This window comes from Rhipicephalus sanguineus, chromosome 4 (genome assembly GCF_013339695.2).
Source record: "Rhipicephalus sanguineus isolate Rsan-2018 chromosome 4, BIME_Rsan_1.4, whole genome shotgun sequence".
NCBI classification, from domain to species: Eukaryota; Metazoa; Arthropoda; class Arachnida; order Ixodida; family Ixodidae; genus Rhipicephalus; species Rhipicephalus sanguineus.
The window spans coordinates 20,633,784-20,655,247 of record NC_051179.1 but is presented as its reverse complement, the minus strand read 5'-3'; the positions used below and the strand labels follow the sequence as shown (position 1 = coordinate 20,655,247).

General features: G+C 46.7%; 1 protein-coding gene across 1 annotated transcript in view; it reads right to left on the bottom strand.

The window, feature by feature from the left end:
• The window catches only part of LOC119389564 (mucin-19), a 35,194-nt gene that overhangs the window by 3,780 nt on the left and 9,950 nt on the right, over nucleotides 1–21,464 (bottom strand). Inside the window, exons 2-7 of the mRNA XM_037656878.2 lie at nucleotides 19,754–20,080; nucleotides 18,782–19,261; nucleotides 12,542–12,584; nucleotides 6,331–6,483; nucleotides 3,274–4,926; nucleotides 699–731 (exon numbers count right to left, since the gene is read on the bottom strand). Of these exons, the coding sequence (XP_037512806.1) occupies nucleotides 699–731; nucleotides 3,274–4,926; nucleotides 6,331–6,483; nucleotides 12,542–12,584; nucleotides 18,782–19,261; nucleotides 19,754–20,080 (2,689 nt within the window). The remainder of the gene's footprint in view (nucleotides 1–698; nucleotides 732–3,273; nucleotides 4,927–6,330; nucleotides 6,484–12,541; nucleotides 12,585–18,781; nucleotides 19,262–19,753; nucleotides 20,081–21,464) is intronic.

Here is a 21,464-nt window from a genome sequence, read left to right as displayed (position 1 = left end):
TGTGGTGTCCCTGGCTGACACCAGCCTTCCAACCGGGGAGGTGGGGTGATTGGGACACCTGCATAATGTTTCTGTGAACAGGATTATGACCGTGCTCGTAATGCTGGACCGGACGGCACGACTTACAAGAAAGAGTGGGGGAGAGAGCAGCTGGTGCTGGGGGATGCGGCGGCCAAGATAGACGAGAGAAGTTTGAACAACGAAAGATGAAGGATCCTCTGTTAATACCCTAACCCAGTTGTAAATGTGTAAAATAAACTTATACCATTTAGAAACCTCATGGTCATCGAGTTCTTGATATCGAATCTTTTTATAACAAACACGAATGAAAAGTGGCTTTTCATACATTTTTCCATGCCATCCTGGTGGTCATTCTGATGCTGTCAGATGAATCAAGAAGCAAATGTTATGATGGAGCTGCTGTATTTGCCAAATCACGCCATACCGTTAAGCACAATGATGCTCAGCAGCGCTAAAGCCAGGTCAAAATTTATCCAGAATACCCTACTACGGCATGCCTTACATTCATATCTTCAGTTTTCACAAGTGAAATTACAGAAAGAAATTACAGATGGTCAGAATGAGATAACGACGTGGTTCCACGACACACATTGCTTCAAGAGTGATGTAAACAATTTTTTTTTCTATTTTCTTTACTTGTTCACAAACTGCATAAACATACAAGCAAGTTTGCTTACCTTTTTCGTAGCTCTGGCAGGCTCTCACCCACTCTATACAGAAAAAGAAGAAAGAAGCAAACAATCAGTCTCAAACCCGCAGAACTGAAGGATTACAAAATGTGAAGAAGAGGACTGAGTAAAAAGCTTGCTTCAGAAACTGACCAGTTTTAACTGTCACTTGAGTATGCTAAATGTCTAAACAGTTAGCAGTCATCATGCTTACAAACGCCGTCGCAGGTGTATTCATACCCCGCTTGACTATAGCTTGAGGGATCATAGGTAACTAATATTTGTTACACTGATATTAAAGCGGATAGCAGACACTGCCACCCCAACTGGGGTTATCCTGACATGACGCTTTATAGAGTCTTTTCGGAAACCGTTTGAAGCCCTGGGGTGACTTTGTGGTAGAATACTTGACTTGTCGTACAGAATGCCTGGTTTCGATTCCGGCTCGAGCAGTGAGTTATTCTTTGCTTCCAACGAAATATTTACTCCATCGACAACCTCACCTAAAATGGCACCGCATTTTCTGAGACATACAGACAATCACCTGTGGTGCATACCCGCACACCATGCCGCAATATGTGGGTATGTGCTGCATGTGCCTGGTGGAAAGGATTTCATGACATACAAGACAGGGAAGTTATGTTATTATTTCATGGGTTGCCAATAGTGTTCGTCATACATTCACGTCCATCTATGCCAATTTTGGCATGCACCAAGCTTAAGGAGATGACAACAACGCCAAGACATAGAAAGAGATAGAGATATAGAGATAGATAGACAGATAGAGATGGAGAGATAGACAGACAGGAATGCTCAAAATGCCTTTGAATTGCTAAGAAATGCCTCGCATTTAAAAAGAAAGATCAAGTTGGTTGATCTTGATTGAAAGTTTGCACTGACATTTCACTTTAAATGTTATATTTCTAAGGCTGGTTAATGGGACATTAAAAACAATATTAAGGAGACATGCACTGCCGAAATACCATTCCAGAAACCTCATTGCACTCGGATGACAAGGAAACGTTTGGTTAAAGGGACACTAAAGGCAAATAACAATTTATGTCAGAGTGAAGGCTCAATGTATGACATCTAAAACGGCAATATTATCAACAGCAGTGCCCTACTTACTGAGATATTAAGCTAAATGTATCACACGATGAGCGCCACGAGCGGGACATTTTGGAAATGATCCCGATGACGTGACAGAGTCCGACTACAATTAATCACTCGTTATCAAACTAGCTGCGATCAAAAAAAGAACTTTCCATGCATCAAGAGACGTAATAAAATGCTGCTTGTTCGTTTCTGTTTGATTCATGGAAAAAAGAAACCTTTTGGTGTTGTCATGAGGAACGGCAAGCGTGGTTCAAAGGTTCCATTTTCGCCGAACTGCGCTTTGCCCGGCACCTCTGCTTCGCTCACGCGGTCGCGTCTCAGTGGTAGTTTCGATATCACATACTAGTACCGCGTGTGTTTTGTGCACTCGTGAAAGTCGCTTTGACAGAAAGTTCGACAAAATGCCGCATGCATGTGATGTTGCCGGATGACCGAATGGTGCATGCCGCCAGTGCACGCCGCCGCACAGTAAAGGCGGGCAACGTTTGGCACGGCAACAGTGACGTGGGAAATACCGCTTGCAGGCGGGTGATTTGAACTGCGCTAACGTGATGCGGACCACTAAAACGTGATTTTATTTCAAAATAAGTATTACTTGGCACAAAAGTAGGAATACGAGGTTTCTGGACCACTATTTCAACAATCAACGTTGACTTAATATTTGCCTTTAGTGTCCCTTTAAAGAGAAAATCAATGTTTCGAGGGTCCCCATGCTCCTACCACAATTCAAGTTGAACTGAACAGAATATCAAACATCAAATGGAGAACGGATGACATCTAAGCTGTGGCAATGACTGAGCACTCCATGGCAGCGATGTCACACTTCATCTTTGTTTTACTAACAAGGCGTCTTTCTGGTGCATCTTTGGCGCAACCGTTCCACCAGTGCAAGTAGAATCAATAGTCGATATCTGGTGAAGAATGCAGGACTCAAACATCCCCCCGGTGCACCAGCATTTTTTGTCCCCGTCTTCCAAGAAATGGCTCCTTTACCAACACCTTAGTCATGCAACAGGTGCATGAGCAGCTAAAATCCACTGGCCACTACAGCAGCCACTACAGTCTCAGGAGACTGAAAATTCAGATACATAAGCAGGTAGCCTGTCACAAGGTACACTGCTGCCGAGCAGAGCAACCAGGATATGCTGAATGGATTAATTGGTTCCTTCACAGACCTATTGATTACCTGGCACACCAAATGCTTCCCCCCAAATGAGTTTTGTGCTAGTGTCTCTGAGAGACTCCAAAGTTAGAAGAATAAGGGAAGGAGACTACAGACCAAGTGATTCACAGAAACACATATACCCATGCCTTTTCAGAATTCATGGCACTGTTCATGGTGGTGGCTGAATTGTTATCTAGCAAGTGAAGTTTACATATGAGACCTGCCTAACCTCACACTGCTCCCTATGAGGCAAGGGCAGATGCAAAAAAAGGAAGCAATAAAAAAGGCTCGAGAGGTGCTCACCCCAGTCCAGGAAGTCCACCACATCCCTGTGGTTAAACCTGCCCAGCTCTTCCGGCCGCCCGTCAAACCGAGGAGGAGCCACAACAGTGGGAGTTGCAGTAGCCATGGCAGCAGGCTCTCCCCCTTCCCCAAGAGTTCCCCCCGAAGGCACACATTGGAACTGGCTGTTCAGACTCATTTGCACTAGCTGCTCGTTCACATCAAAACCAAAAGTTATCTCGCTAAGCATTGAGGGTGGTGTGCCGCCAATGTCGTCCAGGAGCACAACCGCAGGGCTGCTCGACCTGTCGCCCTCGCCACTCTGATAACACTCCGTGGAGTACGACGAAACGTTCTCGCGTACACTACCACCGCTCACAGCTGTCATGGTCGGGCCACCTGCCGTGGGCGTAGTTGCGGTCGTTGTTGAAGTCACAGCCGGAGCCTCTGTTCCTTGACTAGTCGGCCGAACTGCCGTTTGTTGCGAAGGCACTACTACGGCTGTCGAGTTCTCTGCCCCCGCCGACGAATTCGCTGCAGCGGCACCACCACACCCACCACCACCACCGTTGCCACTAGTCCCACCACGGCCCTGCCGGCAAGACATGCGCGCAATGTCTGCGTACGACGTCTGCAAGACCATGGTGGCAGCCACGCCACTGCCACTGCTCACTGGCAGCGAGTGGACGCTGTCCAGGTCAGAGTTCTCTGGAGAAGACGGCTCGGAAGGCGGCGCCGAGCCCGTGTAGTTGTGCTGGCGGCCGCCCCCCACCGCCGTGGCGGGGGGCTCATGGCGGATGCTCGCTGCACCAACGCTGTTGCGTTGATGCTGCTGCTGCTGGTACGGCTGCGACAGGCTCTCAAGAGAATGCACACCAGGTCTCCGCACCGTTGAGTCCTCGACCGGTCCATTGCCGGTTGCGGTAGTGGCGGTGGTTCCGTGCGAGCTGCCGAATCCCGTCGCACTGCCGCCACCCCCCCCTCCGAGTGGCCTGTGGAAGCCCTCGTACACGGTCGTCGCTGCTTTCTTGAGCTGAGCTCTCCGCCGCTGCTTCTTCGTGACTAGCCTGAACTCAGACTCCTGAATCTGGTCGACGTCCGAGTAGGACGACAGGTCCACCCTGTAGCTCCCGGGAAGCTCGGTCTCCGTGCCATAGTCGGAGTAGAAGCTTGGTGAGAACGAGCGCTCCTTCTCGTTTGGGCTGCCGCCACCACCTCCTCCGCAGAGCGGAGCATCCTCAAAGACAGCTCGTCGATGTGAAGAGTCGAAGTTGTTGTTGATGACGTCCTCCGACAGGCCCTCCTGCACCACCTCCTTCTCGTCAGCCTGGCCCGGTGGCGGACTCGACAAGGAGTTCTTGGCACCGCTGGAGTTGGATGAAGAGGAGGTTGTGCCCTTGCGCACGTTTTTGCCCTTGCGGTTCTCTGTGGCCACACCCCCGTTGTTTGAGGAGCTGTTAGGTGCTCCACTCTTGTCGTCCGAGTAAATGTACGCCAGCAGGGTGTCAATGGAGTCGCTGCCACGGTGGCCAGTCATCTGCTCAGCCATCACGGTAGGATCCACGTGGTTGCGGGACCTCTTGCTCTTCCTCGCAGAGTAGGAGCCATTGTTGCTGTGAAGCTCCCCGTCGCGGATGCGACTCTGTGCAATGGCAGTCACTGTTCCCGTGTCACCTGCACATTACAGAGAGGGCAACGTGCACCAAATTAGTGCAAGTGGTAACTCTGTCGTACAGTACCACCATTTCTGTTGCCACAGAGCCAGCATTCACTGCAGTTAACCAGCTCCCATAAAACAAACGGTGTGGTGAACCTTCTGAAACCCATCTAGAATTTGGTGCCTGACTAAAGGGTAGTCCCATGTCAAAGGGCAGCCAATGCAGCAAAACTGATTTTGCCAAGTAGCGTTCCGACCAAAAGCTTCTTTAGACAGAGGATTTCTGAACTGAACCAGTTACTACTATGTCCTTAAGCGCACAACTTTGCATGCTCAAAAACCCTACCGGCCAGCACGTGAACAAGCGGTCGTTCACCAATTTTGATAAATATGTGCAGACAGCAAGGATACAATTAAATATTCACACCACCTTAGCTTGCGCTTAATCCATCAGCGCACATGCGGCCCTGGCAAGTGGCAATGAGCATGCAAAGAAAACAGACATCCTGTCACTGCTGTGCCAATCACATTTCACAGGAAAACTGTGCCCGGTCTGAAACGAAAACTGGAAACTGCTAATGGCTGCCAGTGCCTCATTTGAAAATGTATGCATATATTTTGGGCAATTAGCAACAACTGCTAAACTACAGCCACTGTGGGCCAAATGCTTTGCCTCACCCGCAACACAGGACATTGCCTGTTCAGCTGCTTCATAGAAAGGTAAGATCACCTTTTTTTAACAAAGTGGGTCTTATAGTCCCACAGAAGCAAGGAGGATATAAAGAGACTTAAGAAAAGGGCTCCAGATAATCTCAACAACCTCGGGCTCTTAAAACGTGACTGGAAGCTTGGCACACGAGCCGGCGCTTTCACAACAGTTCTGCTCGTTTAAATGCTGCCACTGCAGCCTTGCGCTAGCTTCCAAACACTCCCAGACCTTGAGGAGCTACAGTGGGGAGCCGGTAGCCTAATGTTAAGACAAATTTGGGAAGTACACAAGATTTAACAGTTACCATTACACACATGGTGTGTGCAAAAATGTACACACACCTGTATACAGTGGAACCTCATTAATTCGAATCTCAGCTGAGCAGAGTACGAACTAAAGAGAGCCCATTTGATTACAGCACCCAAGCACCTGTGCGGTATAGTGCGCTAACATAGGCCTGACCACATCCTCCTGAATGGCACTTCTTATGGTCTCATCGCGCGTGCCAGCGGGGGTGGGGTAATGGGGGTACGTGCAAAACAGCCATGCGGCTTGAATTGGTCTGTCCGTTAGAACTAGATATGCCAAATTATTGAGATTTTCTGTACAACCTTTTACTGCGTTTCTTCTAAACGTCAGCGACAAAAACGTCAACTGTGGTGAGTTGACCAAGTAGTGCTACATCTGGCTGTCGCTTGTCAGCCCTGCTTACATGTTTCCGAGCGGCCCTCGAGCACGAATGGAACGCACCCAGCGCGGGTGACAAGAAGGTGCCGTGCTGGCAAATGGTACAGCGACGAATTTTTCTCGCTGCTGCTTTGGCGTCGGTCGCTCTCGCAGCGTGCGGAGGAGGTTGTCGAAGTGCCTGTGTGCGATGTGCAAAGACTTCGTTAAATCGAGGAAACTGATGCGCTGCCAACTCTAGTCATCTTCCCTAGGACGCTTGCCATTTCCTCAGATCGACAAATCTAAGTTTAATGTTCAAGCTTGAAACTGACAAAGCAGCTTCTTTATCACACACTCCTTAAAAATTCCGTTTTAACTTTAGTGGCGGTGTCCCCATATGGAGACAACGTACTTTTTAATGAGGAACTGTGGATGATATCTAAAAAGAAAAAAATCTAAACGAGGTCGTGCAACACTTTTCCAAGTAACCATCGAATGGCTTCATTAAGCGAGTTTATTGCCTCACGAATCAACCGCCACAAAATTTGAGAATCCGTCAAGTACGAACAGAGTTAGAGATTGGTTGCATGCTGTAACTGCTTTCTCTCTCCTCTCATCCTGACGAGCATGCTGGAAGGTAAGCAGGGTGGGATGGATGGCACGGGGAAAAGAAGTTAAATGTAAACATTTCGACAGAAATGTTTACATTTAACTGACCTTGAGCACTTTTTTTTCTTCAAATGCATGGCTTACCATCAGTGTGATCGCGAGCGTACGTGCGGGCACGTGGCGGCCTCCCGCGGTGGCCGCCGTAACTATGCAACTTACGATGTTCAAATCAGCCAATGGTCGAGAATTTGGGTATATGGCATCATTTGTAGAAAGAAGAGGGAACGATTTCTAAATGACTTTAGAATTAATTGTAAATTCCAGGCCACGTGCTGCACTATAATGTGTGGCTCGCATGTTCTGAGGAGTCTCGACTACCGATCGGCAGCGCTGTCCAACCATGCTGAAAAAGCGTTGAAGGGCCCCTTTAAGTGCTGAATGTAAAGGCCTCTGCTAATATAAGACAATGGCCTAAGCCACTTTAGTACAGGAAGTAGTGCAAAACAAATCTAATCTAATCAAGAGGTGCAATACCAGTTTTGACTAGCTTAATCACGGAAATAAATATTTCATTCTTGTAGTGAAAGGCTGTAAATTGAATAATAACTGGCACTTCTAAAAATATTCTGTCCTTTTCGTTACATACCACTCGAAGGCACATATATATAACTAGTTTATGTAATTATAAAGACTGCCCTGTTGTGTCTAACTAGGTATGTTAGATGTGTCACAAATATAACCAGGCAGCAGACAACTTAAAGGGACACTAAAGACAAATAACAATTTATGTCAGAGTGAAAGCCCAATGTATGACAACTTCTAAAACGGCAATATTATCAACTGCAGTGCCCTACTTACCGAGAAATTAAGCTAAATGTATCACATGATGAGCGCCACGAGTGGGACATTTTCGAAGTGATCCCGATGACGTAGGGAAGTCGGCCTACAATAAATCACTAGTAATCAAACTAGCAGCAGTAAAAAAAGAACATTCCGAGCATCAAAAGACGTAATAAAATGCTGTTTGTTCGTTTCCGCTTGATCCATGGAAAACAAAACCTCCGTGGCGTTGCCATGGGGAACGGCGCGCGTGGTTCAAACATGGTTCAAAGGTTCCGTTTTCGCCGAACTGTGCCTCGCCCGTCTCAGTGGTAGTTTCGGGATCGCGTACTGCCGTGCGTGTTTTGCGCGCTCGTGAAAGTCGCTCTGACAGAAAGTTCGACAAAATGCCGCATGCGTGTGATATTGCCGGATGCCCGAATGGTGCACAACGCCAGTGCTGCAGCAAGGAAACCGGTGTGTCTTTTCACTGGGTGCCGCGGAATGAACCCTTACGCTCGAAGTGGCTTAGTGTCATGCCATTGCGCCAGTGTGCTAAACAGTCAAAACCTCTGCGTGTGTGCTCGCTGCACTGTCGTACTGAGGATTACGAGACCAACCGCAACTCGGCGACGGCTTTGAATGTGCCCATCCGAGCAAGTCTTTGCCGCAGCGCCGTTGTTGCTACTCTGGGTCCCGCTACTTCCGCTCGGCTGCTACTAGTGTCGGCGGCCGCGCAGTAAAAGCGGGCAACGTTGGGCACGGCAGCAGTGACGTATGAGAGTCGTATTTTCAGGCGGGAGATTTGAAGCGCGCTAACGCGATGCGGACCACTAAAAACGTGATTTTATTTTAAAATAAGCACTTCCTTGGCACAAAAGCAGCACTACGAGGTTTCTGGACCGCTATTTCAACAATCAACGTCGACTTAATATTTGCCTTTAGTGTCCCTTTAATGGCCAAGCTGAATTACTCAAGATTAAAAACCAAAGGTTATGCAAGGCAATGTTTCAGAAGCAGCAGCAGCTATTTAAATGCACTGTATTGAAAACTAGCAGTATGCCTTCACTTAAACACTTTTCTCGAAGCCATTAACACGTGGATTCTTGGACTAAATTAGTCGTGAGCAAGCCGAAAATTGTCAATTTTTCATGGCTTTTAAAGGGCCCCTCAACAGGCCACAGAGCAAATTTTAGTTAGACGCTGGAAGTTGTTGTATGCCGAATGGAGAGCAGTATGTCGCAAGAATTTTTCAAATCTGTTCATTACGAGATGAGAAAAACAATAATTTGTAGCGCCGTGAAACCATGATGCGAGGAGGCGAGTATCAAACCCTTGCCACTCGCCCCGTGTAGCCTTAGCAAGCCAAAACCCTTCCCTGCCCTCTTCACTTGACACATACGCATGAACATGTCATGCGCATGCATGGTCACGTGCGCACGACGTGCCCGAGCCAGCCCGAGCACGCGAGCGGCGTTGCACGGCCGCTAACATTTTTTTTTGTGTAGCGGCCATGGGCGTTTTGTCAGCGTTCTCTGGTGTGTATTGCCTGTTTCTGCGGGACGGGCATGAAAGTTGAGACGTTTGTATGGGCACCAGAGTGGCGGTATTGTCAGCCAGTGCCGCATTAACGTTTACTTGGACGCGGTAGAATAAACGAGCATAATGAGTGCTCGAATGCGCCAGAACATTACTTTCGTTTCCAGGGCTGGCGTCTGCTCGATGCGCTAACAACGGGGACATCAACGCATGGGAAAGGGAGGCGCATTAGCTCCGCATCTCGCTGCAATTAACGAAAAAAGAAATGAAAAAGACGCACACATTCCCTTTGTGTGTCTCATTATTTCTCTAAAGTTTTATTGAATCTATTCAAGCAACAAATTACACAAGCTACACATGTTGTGTCAAATAATTATCGCAGCATCACGTGCTACTGTTGGCGACGTCAGAGCACAGTCGTCTACGTAGGGGAGCGACGTCACAGCACTACCATCTACGTAGGGCCATTTTCTCATGTACGTCATCCCCTCATTCTCTAAAGCGCGCGCCTGCGAGAGAAGGGCAAGCAGCGCTCCCCTTGAAATTTGACCCATTTGCGCGGCACGTAGCGTTGCAAATTTTGGCAGACGTGATCGTGAACGCCCAGTGTATGCATTGCGCTCGTTAGCTCAAAATTGTCAAACCTGGTGAGGGGCCCTTTAAGGATTAGACAGGATTCACTCCACAGATGTGACATGGAGTTTTCAATGTTTTCCCTAGAGCTTGCACATGCTCTACTCTTTCTTTGAGACAAGAGATGGATTGACATCACTGTCAGCTGCTCTCAGCGCCAGTGAGACTCGCCAGTTTACAACATGCTTCACCAATTTGCAATTTCATACCCTTCGTTCCCCTTGCATGGTATGGATACAACACCTTCATGCGCTGCAGAGTACGTTAATGAAGCACAGAAAGTGCTCTGATATGATGCTTGTGAAGAAAGCAGCTATAATATAGCATGCACAAAATAAGTGAACCCAAGCTGTCAAGGCCAAGCAGTTCAGTGTGCCAAAGCAGGTTATTTTTATGGGAGGAACAAGAATATTTCTGCCACCTTTAAGTCTCACTGCAGCCCTCGCAAAAACAAGGCGACAACCGTAAACTTGTAAGGGCTTGCCACTTGGCTAAAAGCTCCCCTGCCAATCGCCTTCTGGTGTCCAGAGGCACGTTGAAAGAAAATTTACTTGCTGTTAAAATGAACAGTGAGAATTTCAAGTTTTCATACGCGCGGCTTCGCAGATTCAAAAGGCATGAGCACGTATCAAGACGCACGGGGACGACGGAGCCTTACTTTGAAAAACAGCACAAGGATTGGACAAAGCAACGAGAAGACCAGGAAGGGTGCCACTCCATACCTGCCAACAAAGGGATCTTGAAAAGGGAGGCGGGGGGGGGGAGTGACAACACAGACACACACTTTTTTTTTTTTTGCTTCTTGTGGCCTCAGTAAACCTCATACGCAGCTCTGAATGATTGCAGTAATTCTTTTAGATGCCAGTGATCATGCAGGCACTCATAATTACAGTGCACATGTCTAATTATTATACACGTACGCAGGGCAAAGTGTGCAATGACTCTTGGAATCTCGAAGACTTGTGTAGCCCCTTCCCACACTTAGCATGCTTCATCGCGTAACATAGTATGATGGCAAAGCTAACTGCATGCTCAGCAGTGCTGTGTTATCGCAAGTTCGTCGTCAAGATAAAGATAACATTCCCAATCATAGATAACCAAAGCTACACACGAATGCAAGGGCCTCCCCTCCCTTTGCATCAGTGGGTAGAGGGAAAGGTTGCACGGCAAGCTGTAGGGGTTCCTCAAGGCCAGAAAATTTTTATAACAGCTGTCCTTAGCTATTTTCATTTCAGGTAGGGCTAGGCCTCTTTATTGAGAGATTTATGGATGCGCCCGTACAATTGGGATTACTGGTCGGAAATCTGGAGTCTCCCGGGCAAATTGGAGAGTTGGCAGGCGTGCCTTTCATAGCCTTCTCGTATCATCTCATCTTAGCACTGTGTTCTTGACCAGACATGCACAAACTAGCCCAGTTTACGCCACTTGTTCAGAGCGGAGCAACCAGCACAGCCATCGTCACAGACTACTCCCTCCAATTGAAGTCACTGATTGGCCAGTACAGTCCCAAGGGCACCTTCAGAGATGAAACGGGCCTCTTTATGATGCTGCCAATCTACGATCAGTCTTTTGGGCGAGTGTTTAAGGGGTCGACAGACCAAGGATCACAGTCAGGACAGGAAAATGTACCACTGACACGTGGAAGTTTCCGCTGCTTGGGGTCGGCAAATAAAAACACCTAAGGTGCTCTAAGGGTGCCAAGAACATTCTTGGCACAGACCTGATCGCAGACATTTGCGGGAGCAGAATGGAAATTATATTTGACCACATTCCGCGAATCATTTGACGTAGCTGAAGGCCTCGAAATGTGCTTCTCTTCCAGACAGACAACAAACTTGCATCAAGGTTCTTCAGCATGAAAGTTACTTGGAGTTGTATTACGGCAACAACTTGACCAGCCAAAAACCACCGGCTGGATAAAGTGCAGTTGACACTGCCTTGCTGTTCAGTATGCACTGTGAAAGTGAAACTTTGGCACAAATAGACCAACAACACTGCTTGCAAGAGAAACATGGCACCAGGTAAAACCTTTTATTCCGACGATTTCACGGGTCCTTAAGTCCGAGAAATTGGTCAGTGACTGTATACAGACTACGAAGTAACCAAGACACAGTTAGGCAAACTCAACAGGCACCTACTAGACACTACTAGATACGAACTGCGATGCTACTAGACAATTGAATACGCATTACAAGATAAACAGAACCTCTCCAAAAATCATTATATATCAAAATTTGTTATGTGTATGTGCATATACTGCAGAGAATTCTCGGAAAACTCAGCTATGCGGTAACAAAACCAGGTTCCTAGGCACTTTGGACACCTAGTGGAATAACCAAGCTACCTGCTAAACTTCAGCTTAGTTACCACGTATGTTGAATGCAAGTTGAACCTTGCAATATGAATGTCCTCAACAGGTATTTTTCAAACAAAAATAAAATCCAAATTTTAATTACAAGTTTTGGAGATATACATTCGGCTACATAATGTTATTGCCAAACAGGCCAGAATTCGAGCGTATGTGCCTTGTGTCCAGTGCACCTAAAGCTGAGATTGGCTTCACAGATTATTTGGAGAGAGAGAGAGACAGAAAAAGAAAACCCTGATTTGGATGCGGCTTTTTGTAGAGGTGCTGAAATTAAAAAAAAATCACCCACCAGTAAAGAAGGACATCCTGCCTTCCTTGTCCATGCAAAATTCCTGGAACAGAAGGAAAACCAACTTTACATGTCTCCTAACAACATCAGCAGCAATTCACTACATTTCCAAGCACACACCCAAAAGGCCCTTAAAAACTGATCCAGACTGCAGCGGTGAAAGTGCTTCAATCAAACCATGAGCCATTGACAATAAGCGCGGGCTTAACAAACACATTTATGACCTTGAACAAACCAGCCATGCAGTATATGCTATTTAAAAACACTCATGTGTAAGTGACATGAGTCTTTAGGGAAAAAAAAGGAGAGCGAGAGACCCGCACAAATGTTGATATTGAAAAATCTGCATCTATTATCCTGCTTATATGCAGCTTCCTTAGCTCATAAGCAGGGGTGTGCGAATATTCAAACTTTCGAATATTTTTCTAATCGTGCTTGCTATTCGATTCGATTCGCACCAAAATTTTACTATTCGAACTTCCGGAAAATAAATACTGTAACAGTTTAAAATAACAGAAATTAAATATAAAGACGATAAATTGGCATGCAGCATGCTCGGTCTTGCATTTTTGGGCACCGACGTGTGCAACTGCTAGCCGCTTCCACCGGTGCTCCGGTTGCTGCGTGATGGGGGTCTCCTGCTGATGCGTAAAATGCCCATCTACGGTTTCGAGGAGCCAGCGGGCGATGCAATTCATTGTTTGCGACGAAACTCATTGCGGCTCCTCCGCTTTCGTATGTCCGCCACTGCAATGTTCTTGCCCGCAAAGTTCGGACTACACTCAAACCTCATTATAACAAAGTCTCATCTGCCACGAAAATAACTTCGTTATATCCGAAAATTCGTTATAAACGTTTATTTTTAACACTGTAGCTATGACAAAACTATTCTTCATTTACTTCGTTATAACCGATAATTCGTTATATCCGTGTTCGTTATAACGAGGTTTGAGTGTAGTTGGTGCTGTGAGATTGGCGCTGTGAGCGGAGATAGGCCTAGTCACGACTCCAAGCCGTGAGCTCAGCCGCGATGTGCGTGGCCGCGGTACCCGATGTTTCAAAATAAGTCATGCTCGATCGCGAGTACAAAGAGTCGTCCTCCGATGGTCTTTGTCACGAGGTGCGAAATGCTCATAAGCAGAACACTTGGTTCAAGACGTGCGTCTGCGATGTTCGCAACGAGCGCGGCGCACTATTGTAATCTGATGCTTGAGCTACCGCTTGCAGCTGGCAAAATAAAGCGTAACTATATTCTCAATGATCGTCGACCTGTGAACACAGAACGAGTGCGAACGTGTCACTAAGTAGTGTGATTTTAGAGAGCTGTGACTTCGCAATGTGCAAGCAGCAGACGAAGCTCTCCCAGAGGGAGCATCGAACCAATGGCGAGGCATGCTGGAGCAACATGGCGGACGCAGCCAATTGAAGGTCTTGAAACGAACTTTCAACGTTTGCGCATTGTACGCTTTTTCTAATGGAGGACCTAGCTGAAACGGGAAATTTGAAGACTGAGAAATGCTGGTTCCGACAAACCTAAGATGGCGGCGGCCGGTTGCGCCGTTGCAGAGCTGTAATTTTTTTTAAACTTTTTTTTTTTGCGATTTCCGCAATAATTTTCGCCACCTCGGCAAGCACAACAAATTTTTTACCATACTTCCTACGTAATTTTCAGCGACGATATTTTGGAATAAAAGGGCTCCAGAAACTGAAAATGTGATTTTCGAAAATAGATTTTTTTTGTTAATTTTTTGCGATACTACAAAAGCTGCATCTCTCCTTAGCAATAAATCTGTTCTTTGACCATATTTGTGACTTGTAACAGTTCCCGTCTCGTCAGAACATACTTAGGGATTCTCTGCAACATTTTCTGCAATTTTGCTTCGAAGTATTCGAAAAAATATTCTAAGATTATTCGATTCGCACACTCAATCTTTACTATTTGAATTCGCTTCAACCCAAAATTTTGCTATTCGCACAGCTCTACTCGTAAGTTCATATTTCGGCTGCAATATCAATTTAAATATATAGGGCACCTGACTTTATCACCTGTGTCGGCTCTAAAACATCACATATGTATTCAATGATGCCACACTCCCATTCCAGTGCTTTGAAGATATCCTAATAGTAGTCTAATGTTTTGCGAGTGTGCATGTGTACACATTCTAGGCTCTTTACAAGTGAAATGTCCCATTTGCTTGTTTCTGACTTACTTGAAATACTAATTATGAACATCAAACAAGACATTTACTGTGATATATTGGTGGCTGTCACAGAATAACTCTTCTTGCAGCGTGAAACTAGATGTTTGGAGCACACAATAGAGGATTTCAATTCTTTTGTTCTAAGTTGTTAAAATTTGCATTCTGTGTGACCACTGCATGGCCTCGTTCAGAACAATGGAGCTTAGCGTACCATAAAGTAAAAAATAACCATAGGTAGAAAAAGGGCTTCCACTGTTGAGTCTTGTGCATTCTGATATTGATCCATATATCATTTGTATATTTTGTGAAGAGGTTGTGTACTGAGGCCGTATTTTCAAACGATCGCAAAAGTATCGTCTCTGGTCCGCGTTGATTGGCTATTGAGCAAAACCGGAAAAGTGAGGGCGCCATCTAGTATTTTCGTCGACGTGAATGTGCTCTACAGTGCTCCTGACATGCCTGGAATAAACGAACACACCTTATCACCATCGGTTGGTGGTGAAGTCTAGCATTTCGGTGACACAGACTGTAGCTTCTAGTATTCAATCCTCGGTGGATGTGCGCAGCATTTTTACGCTGAAGCTTACAGCGAGCATTACCTTGGGGTGTTTTCAGTACTCTTTCTTCGCCAGCGCGTTTTTTCGTGGTGCGAACGTTCCAGGAACATGAACCATGCGTTGCTCGCGTGGTTTATCGCGCGCTGGCAACACGTTGAGATGTTGAGACGATGTCGATGCGGCGGCACACTACAGCTGAACTCTCTGAGTACGCTGTGCTAAACTCTCAACGAAAATACATTCCACACAAAGTTGCATTCTTTATTAAATATTGTACTGTGCATCAAACAATTGCACAAAAAACAGTTTAAAGCACTTTAAACACGTCCTATATTTCACTTAGCCACAGCCAAGCCTGGCCACTACGTAGAAGCCAGCATACGCTCGAAAACGACGCACCCAGGTTGCTCTGCGCTAATATGGTATGCTCACTCCTGTGTTGTGAGACATTTGTAACACCAATGGCCAGTGCAACAATGACGTCACAGGTAAGTGTTTCTTGAGTTACTGAACGCATCAGATTCTACGTCATCAAACTCGATACTATCGCCTTTCGCGATCGTTTAAGAATACGGGCCCTGTAGTAAGAACAAAAAGATTAATATTTCACAAAATAATGGAGCTAGAAAAAAAACTGCATTTTTAGGAATGGGAGAAGAAACTAAACAAGCTTGCCTACTTTTACTGAATTTGGTTCAAAAATATGTAAATAAGAGACCCATGTCGCCCCTCAAAATTATGTGCATGCAAACCCTTTATTACGTTTGATGGGCATGTGCAAATGTCATTCTTTTTGGTTCAAAGGAAGTGGAAGCAACTTTGAATAGTAGATTTTGCTTTTGGTATAATGCAAGTGATAACCCATCAAATATGTCAAGTTTTAAAATTTACTATACTTAGATCATATGCCGGTATACTAAGCTTTTAAACTTAAAAAATGATGAAACGATGTCAGGGTAATGCGTTCATTTAACCTTGAAGTGGAACTTCACAGCAGTGCGAATTTTCCCTGGAAAGATGTATTCAAAGTATAGCACCCCTCCACTGCAGCGAAACCACCTTTACAGGGGGGGGGGGTTGCAAGTGGACTAATACACTCAACTGCCGATTTTTCAGACTCCCTCGGGACCGCGAAATCGTCCGAAAAATCGGGCAGTCCGAAAAAACAAATTCATGCTTTTTTATTCCACTTAAGCGGTCAAATCGCCACAGCCACGTCCGAAATAGCTTTAATGCCTCCCAGTACAAGCATCAGGCATTTTAGTGCGCGCCCAGGCTCTCGCAAATACATTCGGCACCTGCCGCAAACCCCGCTAACTACGTACGTGCCAACCGCCACTTTTGCATCTCGGGATGAGCACCGCTGATAACAGCAAAGCGCGGAATAGATTACGGCTATCTCGCATGAAGCGTTTGTAAACGATGACGCGGAACACAAAGGCTGTGGCGGAAGAGCGTACGACTCGTCCGGCTTTCCCCGATGCGTGCGCATATGCGTACACACATCGCCGAATCACTGCCGATACGCAGCATTTGCTGCCGTGTCAAGCCGATCGTTTCTAGCTGTATGCAGTACATCGCCAACTAAACTGACGCCGTCACTTTACTGTTGCTGTATCGTACGCACGTATTTATCATGAAAGGGTTTGTGATGCGCACTTAGTTCTTGGCCGCACACGGGCGCGGCAATGGCGAGCTCGTTTCGTCCGCGAAGGCAACGCGTCTATGCGGCACACTTAGCGGTCTCGCACAAAGAGGTAGCAGGAATGGCGGCGCGGCGCATTTGGGTTCTCGCCTATTAAATGCAGTGCAGTACACATGCAACTGCGCTAGGCCATGTGCACTACCGAGCAGTTAACTGAAGATGCTTATCGTCAGGGTTGTCAGCGATTAAGTCGTACTGGCGCGTTTGCCAGCTGCCGCCATCACGCCTCCGTGCATTTCCACTGCTTATCCGTAACATCGCCGCACGGAGCCGCGATAGCGGCCCCTTTGAATTTCTGGTCTGCTTCACCCCATAACGCTTCGGCATTGCGGCAAAGCTGACTTTCGGACTCTGCTACTGCATCAAACAGATAGACTCGCGAAAGCGCTGGTTCGAACCTACGAGACGATAGATGCGGTAGAGGTGGGGGCTCAAATAATGCCCTTCGGACCTGCCATTTGGGCAGAAAGTCCGAAAAATCCGACGCGGAATAGCTTCAGCAACCGAAATTTTGGACGTTCTAATACATTGAAGTCTATGGGGCTGGTGACGGTGCCACGAAAGCGTCCGAATTTGAGCATGTCCGGAAAATCGGGCGTCCAAAAAATCGGCAGTTGACTGTATACACCTATTGATTCATTTCGACGAAATTTCCTACAATTTAAAGGGACACTAAAGGCAAATATTAAGTCGACGTTGATTGTTGAAATAGCGGTCCAGAAACCTCGTAGTGCTACTTTTGTGCCAAGGAAGTGCTTATTTTGAAATAAAATCACGTTTTAGTGGTCCGCATCGTGTTAGCACACTGAAAGCGGTCTTTCCGACGTCGCTGTTGTCGTGCCCAACGTTGCCCACCTTTACTGCGCGGCCGTGTGCACGGCGGCGAGCACCATTTGGGCATCCAGCAACATCACATGCCTGTGGCATTTTGTCAAGCTTTCTGGCAGAGCGACTTTCAGAAGTGTGCAAAACACACGCAGCAGTACGCGATACCGAAACTACCACTCAGATGCAATCATGTGAGCCAAGCCGGGCACCGGTGAAGTGCAGTTCGGCAAAAACTGAACCCTTGAACCACGCGCGCCGTTTCCCATGGCAACGCCAAAAAGGTTCTTTTTTCCATGAATCAAACAGAAACAAACAAGCAGCATCTTATTACGTCTCTTGATGCATGGAAGGTTCTTTCTTTATTGCAGCTAGTTTTCATTACTAGTGATTAATAATAGTCTGACGCTCTCACATCATTGGGATCATTTCCAAAATGTCCCGCTCGTGGCTCACGTCGTGTGATACATTTAGCTTAATTTCTCGGCAAGTAGGCCACTGCTATTGATAATACTGCCATTTTAGACATTGTCATACATTGAGCTTTCACTCTGACAAACTTGTTATTTGCCTTTAGTGTCCCTTTAAATTCAAATCGAAGCGAATTCGAATACTGTAATATTCCTCGAATATTCTAAGTGCTCGAATATTCGCACAAGCCTACTTAAATGATTATGTTTGGCTGAGCAGTGATGTCTGAATTTTTATGAAAGTTTTCGACTGAAAACCAGCAACACAAATACGTGTCTGTATGGGAATATCACCTATCTGACCAACATGAAAGGTGCCTGACGTCACATAAATGAGCACATTCAATGGATGGGGCATCTATGCAAATTATCTGGGGATGGGACTGCAACAACTGTGCAATGGTGCTTACATTTATTCTTAGGTAGGTTGTGACTGACTACAGATATCGTTTGCATACCCACACACACACACATACACATACCTTTGCAGCTATGAAAGTGGTGTGGTTGTGGTCGATGACTGCGGTGGTGACGCGGCGGGGCCCGTGGTCCAGCGTCGTCGGCATCTCAACGGTGTCCTCGCTTGCGCTCATGCTGCTGCCGTTCTTGATGGTCACCAGCTCCTGGTCGGGCTGTGGGTTCTTGCCAGGCCTGACGAGGAGCGGGAACTTGATGGCGCAGGAGGGCTCGTCGACCCTGCCGAGGGCGGCCACTGCAGCGCTGGGCTTCTCTTCCTCGGCGCGCGATGCCTCGCTACCGCTGCTGCTTCCGCTGCCCGCGCTGCCGCCGGCCGCTGCCACTGCCGCAGCCACTTCGACGTGGTGGTCGAGACGCGCCGAGCGGGCGTCGGTGAGGCGAGATGTGTTCACCTGCCTCATGCCGCGACCCGCCGGGTTGGGGACCCCTCCCCCGCGCGGCCGCACCATGCTGGACGACGGCATGGGAGAGCTGCTGGCCAAGTCCTGCGCGATCGCGGTGAAAGACCTGAGCACGTCAGAAGACACAGACACACTGTTAAGCGCATGTCCCCTTAGGAAAAAGAAAAAGCATTCCTGGCCTAAGAAGCCAGAACTACCTTTAGAGCAGCCCAACAACAGAGCGAAAGAGGTAAGGAACAATAACCCTTGCCGGGTGCCAGTCGTGGTATTGCGTGCGCCCTGCAAATCTTCTGTGACGGTCGACAATGCTAGCTTTACTCCTGGAACGTCACACGAGGGCCACGATCTAAGTCATACCAGTGGAGATGTCGCAAGGTGCTGCCAACATCAGATGAGCCCTCACGCTTACTTAAGCTCCAAATGAAAACATCTTAAAGCTAACGTTCGCCCCTAATAACTAATAATCTTTCAGAAGTTCCCCCGTACTTCAGGCCAATCAAACAGCACAAAAATCTTGAGGTTTTAATTTTTGTGTCGGGGGTCCTTTTTAAGGGTACGGCGAGACCACACACACACCTGAAGCGAGAGAGAGCCACCGGGCCTGTGGTGGTGGCGCGACTGGTGGTGCCCTCCGGAGGCAGACGAGGAGAGCAGGGGCAGCGCGTGCAGGGAGCCATCAAACAGCTCCTCCTGGTCACGCACTTCGCGGCGCAGGCTGCGCACCAGCGAGCTCGAGCGCGCCTGCGGCTTGCACTCCACCAGCTCACGCAGCACACTCTCAAAGGCGTCGTCCGAGAGCTGGTTAATGTCCCGCTCCCCCACACCCCCCTCCTCCTCTCGCCACTGCTGCGGCAGAGCCTTGGCCACCACTCCACCGCTGTTGCTGCTGCTGCCACCTAGCCTCTGCGGCACAGACAGAAACAACAAGATCAAGTCACCCCTTTTGCAGTCACAGCACAACACTGCAACAGGGGCCGCAACACATAGTAATCCTTGAGACTAACTAAATTAAGAATCGAATACCGCCATAAGGAAAGCCATGAGACAATGCTAATCACGAGGATGAAGATGCGGTCACTGACCAAGCCAAGGTCAAAGCACAGATAGTACGGGTCCCGAAACGTCTGTTTTCACCTTGAACTGATCAGTGACCGCATCTTCATCCTCATCATGTTGCCTGACCAGATGAACTTTCGCCAAACTCTTGACTACAATGCCAATCAGCATGAGACAATGACAAGAGCCAGACAGCACATAGTTTCTCACTCAAATTTCATTGTTGTATCACTACAACACAATGAGTCTTGCAATAAATACAAACATGGAAATGATATTGGTAAGAGCTTATAAAGCATATAAGGTCCACAGAGGTAACATTTGTAAAATGCTTACTGATAACTCAGAATGCAGATTCAAGAATTCTCACAAGTTTCGTCTTTAGATCCCCTGCTTCGAATGTGTTTTTACTTAAGCCTTTCAAGGTGCATTTAAGGTGGATTTCTACCACCTAAGTTTAAGAAGACAGGATGTCTATGTAGCTAGTTAAAAATATTCAGCACTCTTAATATGATTACTTCAGGACATATTGCAATTGCAAAATTGAACCCAAGAAAAAGAAAATCGGAAATCAGACCTCACATAAGCCTTGCAGGGAACGTTAATTACTTAAGGGGAGACACTGCTCTCAAAAGTTTTTCTTTACTGATCGATTCTGTTGAAAGTTGGCGACTATGTGTACTTGTGTACTGATTTCAAATATGCAATTACTTTTCTAGTATATTGTGTAGTTTTTAAAATACAAAATATTTCATGTGCCTTTTGGGGAGCAAGATTATTTTTTAACTATTATTTCTTAACTGACTGCGTTACAAAGTAAATGAGCATATCACGATAATCTGTAATCGGAACTGTGTGCAGTGCAACAAAAAAGGTTGTTCTAAACATATTTGTACAAAAGTTATGCTATGTTGAACATTCGCGAGTAAGTGAATTTCAAGCTAGAATTTCACTCGTGAATGTTCAACATACCATAACTTTTGTTTTAATGGGTTTAGAACACCCATTTTTGTTGCACTACACACAGTTCTGATTGCAGATTATCGTGATATGCTGATTTATTAACTAACTCAGTTTAGAAAAAATCTTGCTACCCAAAAGGAACATGAAATATTTTGTATTTTAAAGGGGTCATGAAGCACCCCTTGGGCTGGTTGAAAAAACACATCCTGCGGAAAGCTGACACGGCTATGACGCTCTGCCAATATTACAGTCGTGCGCGCCGCGTAAT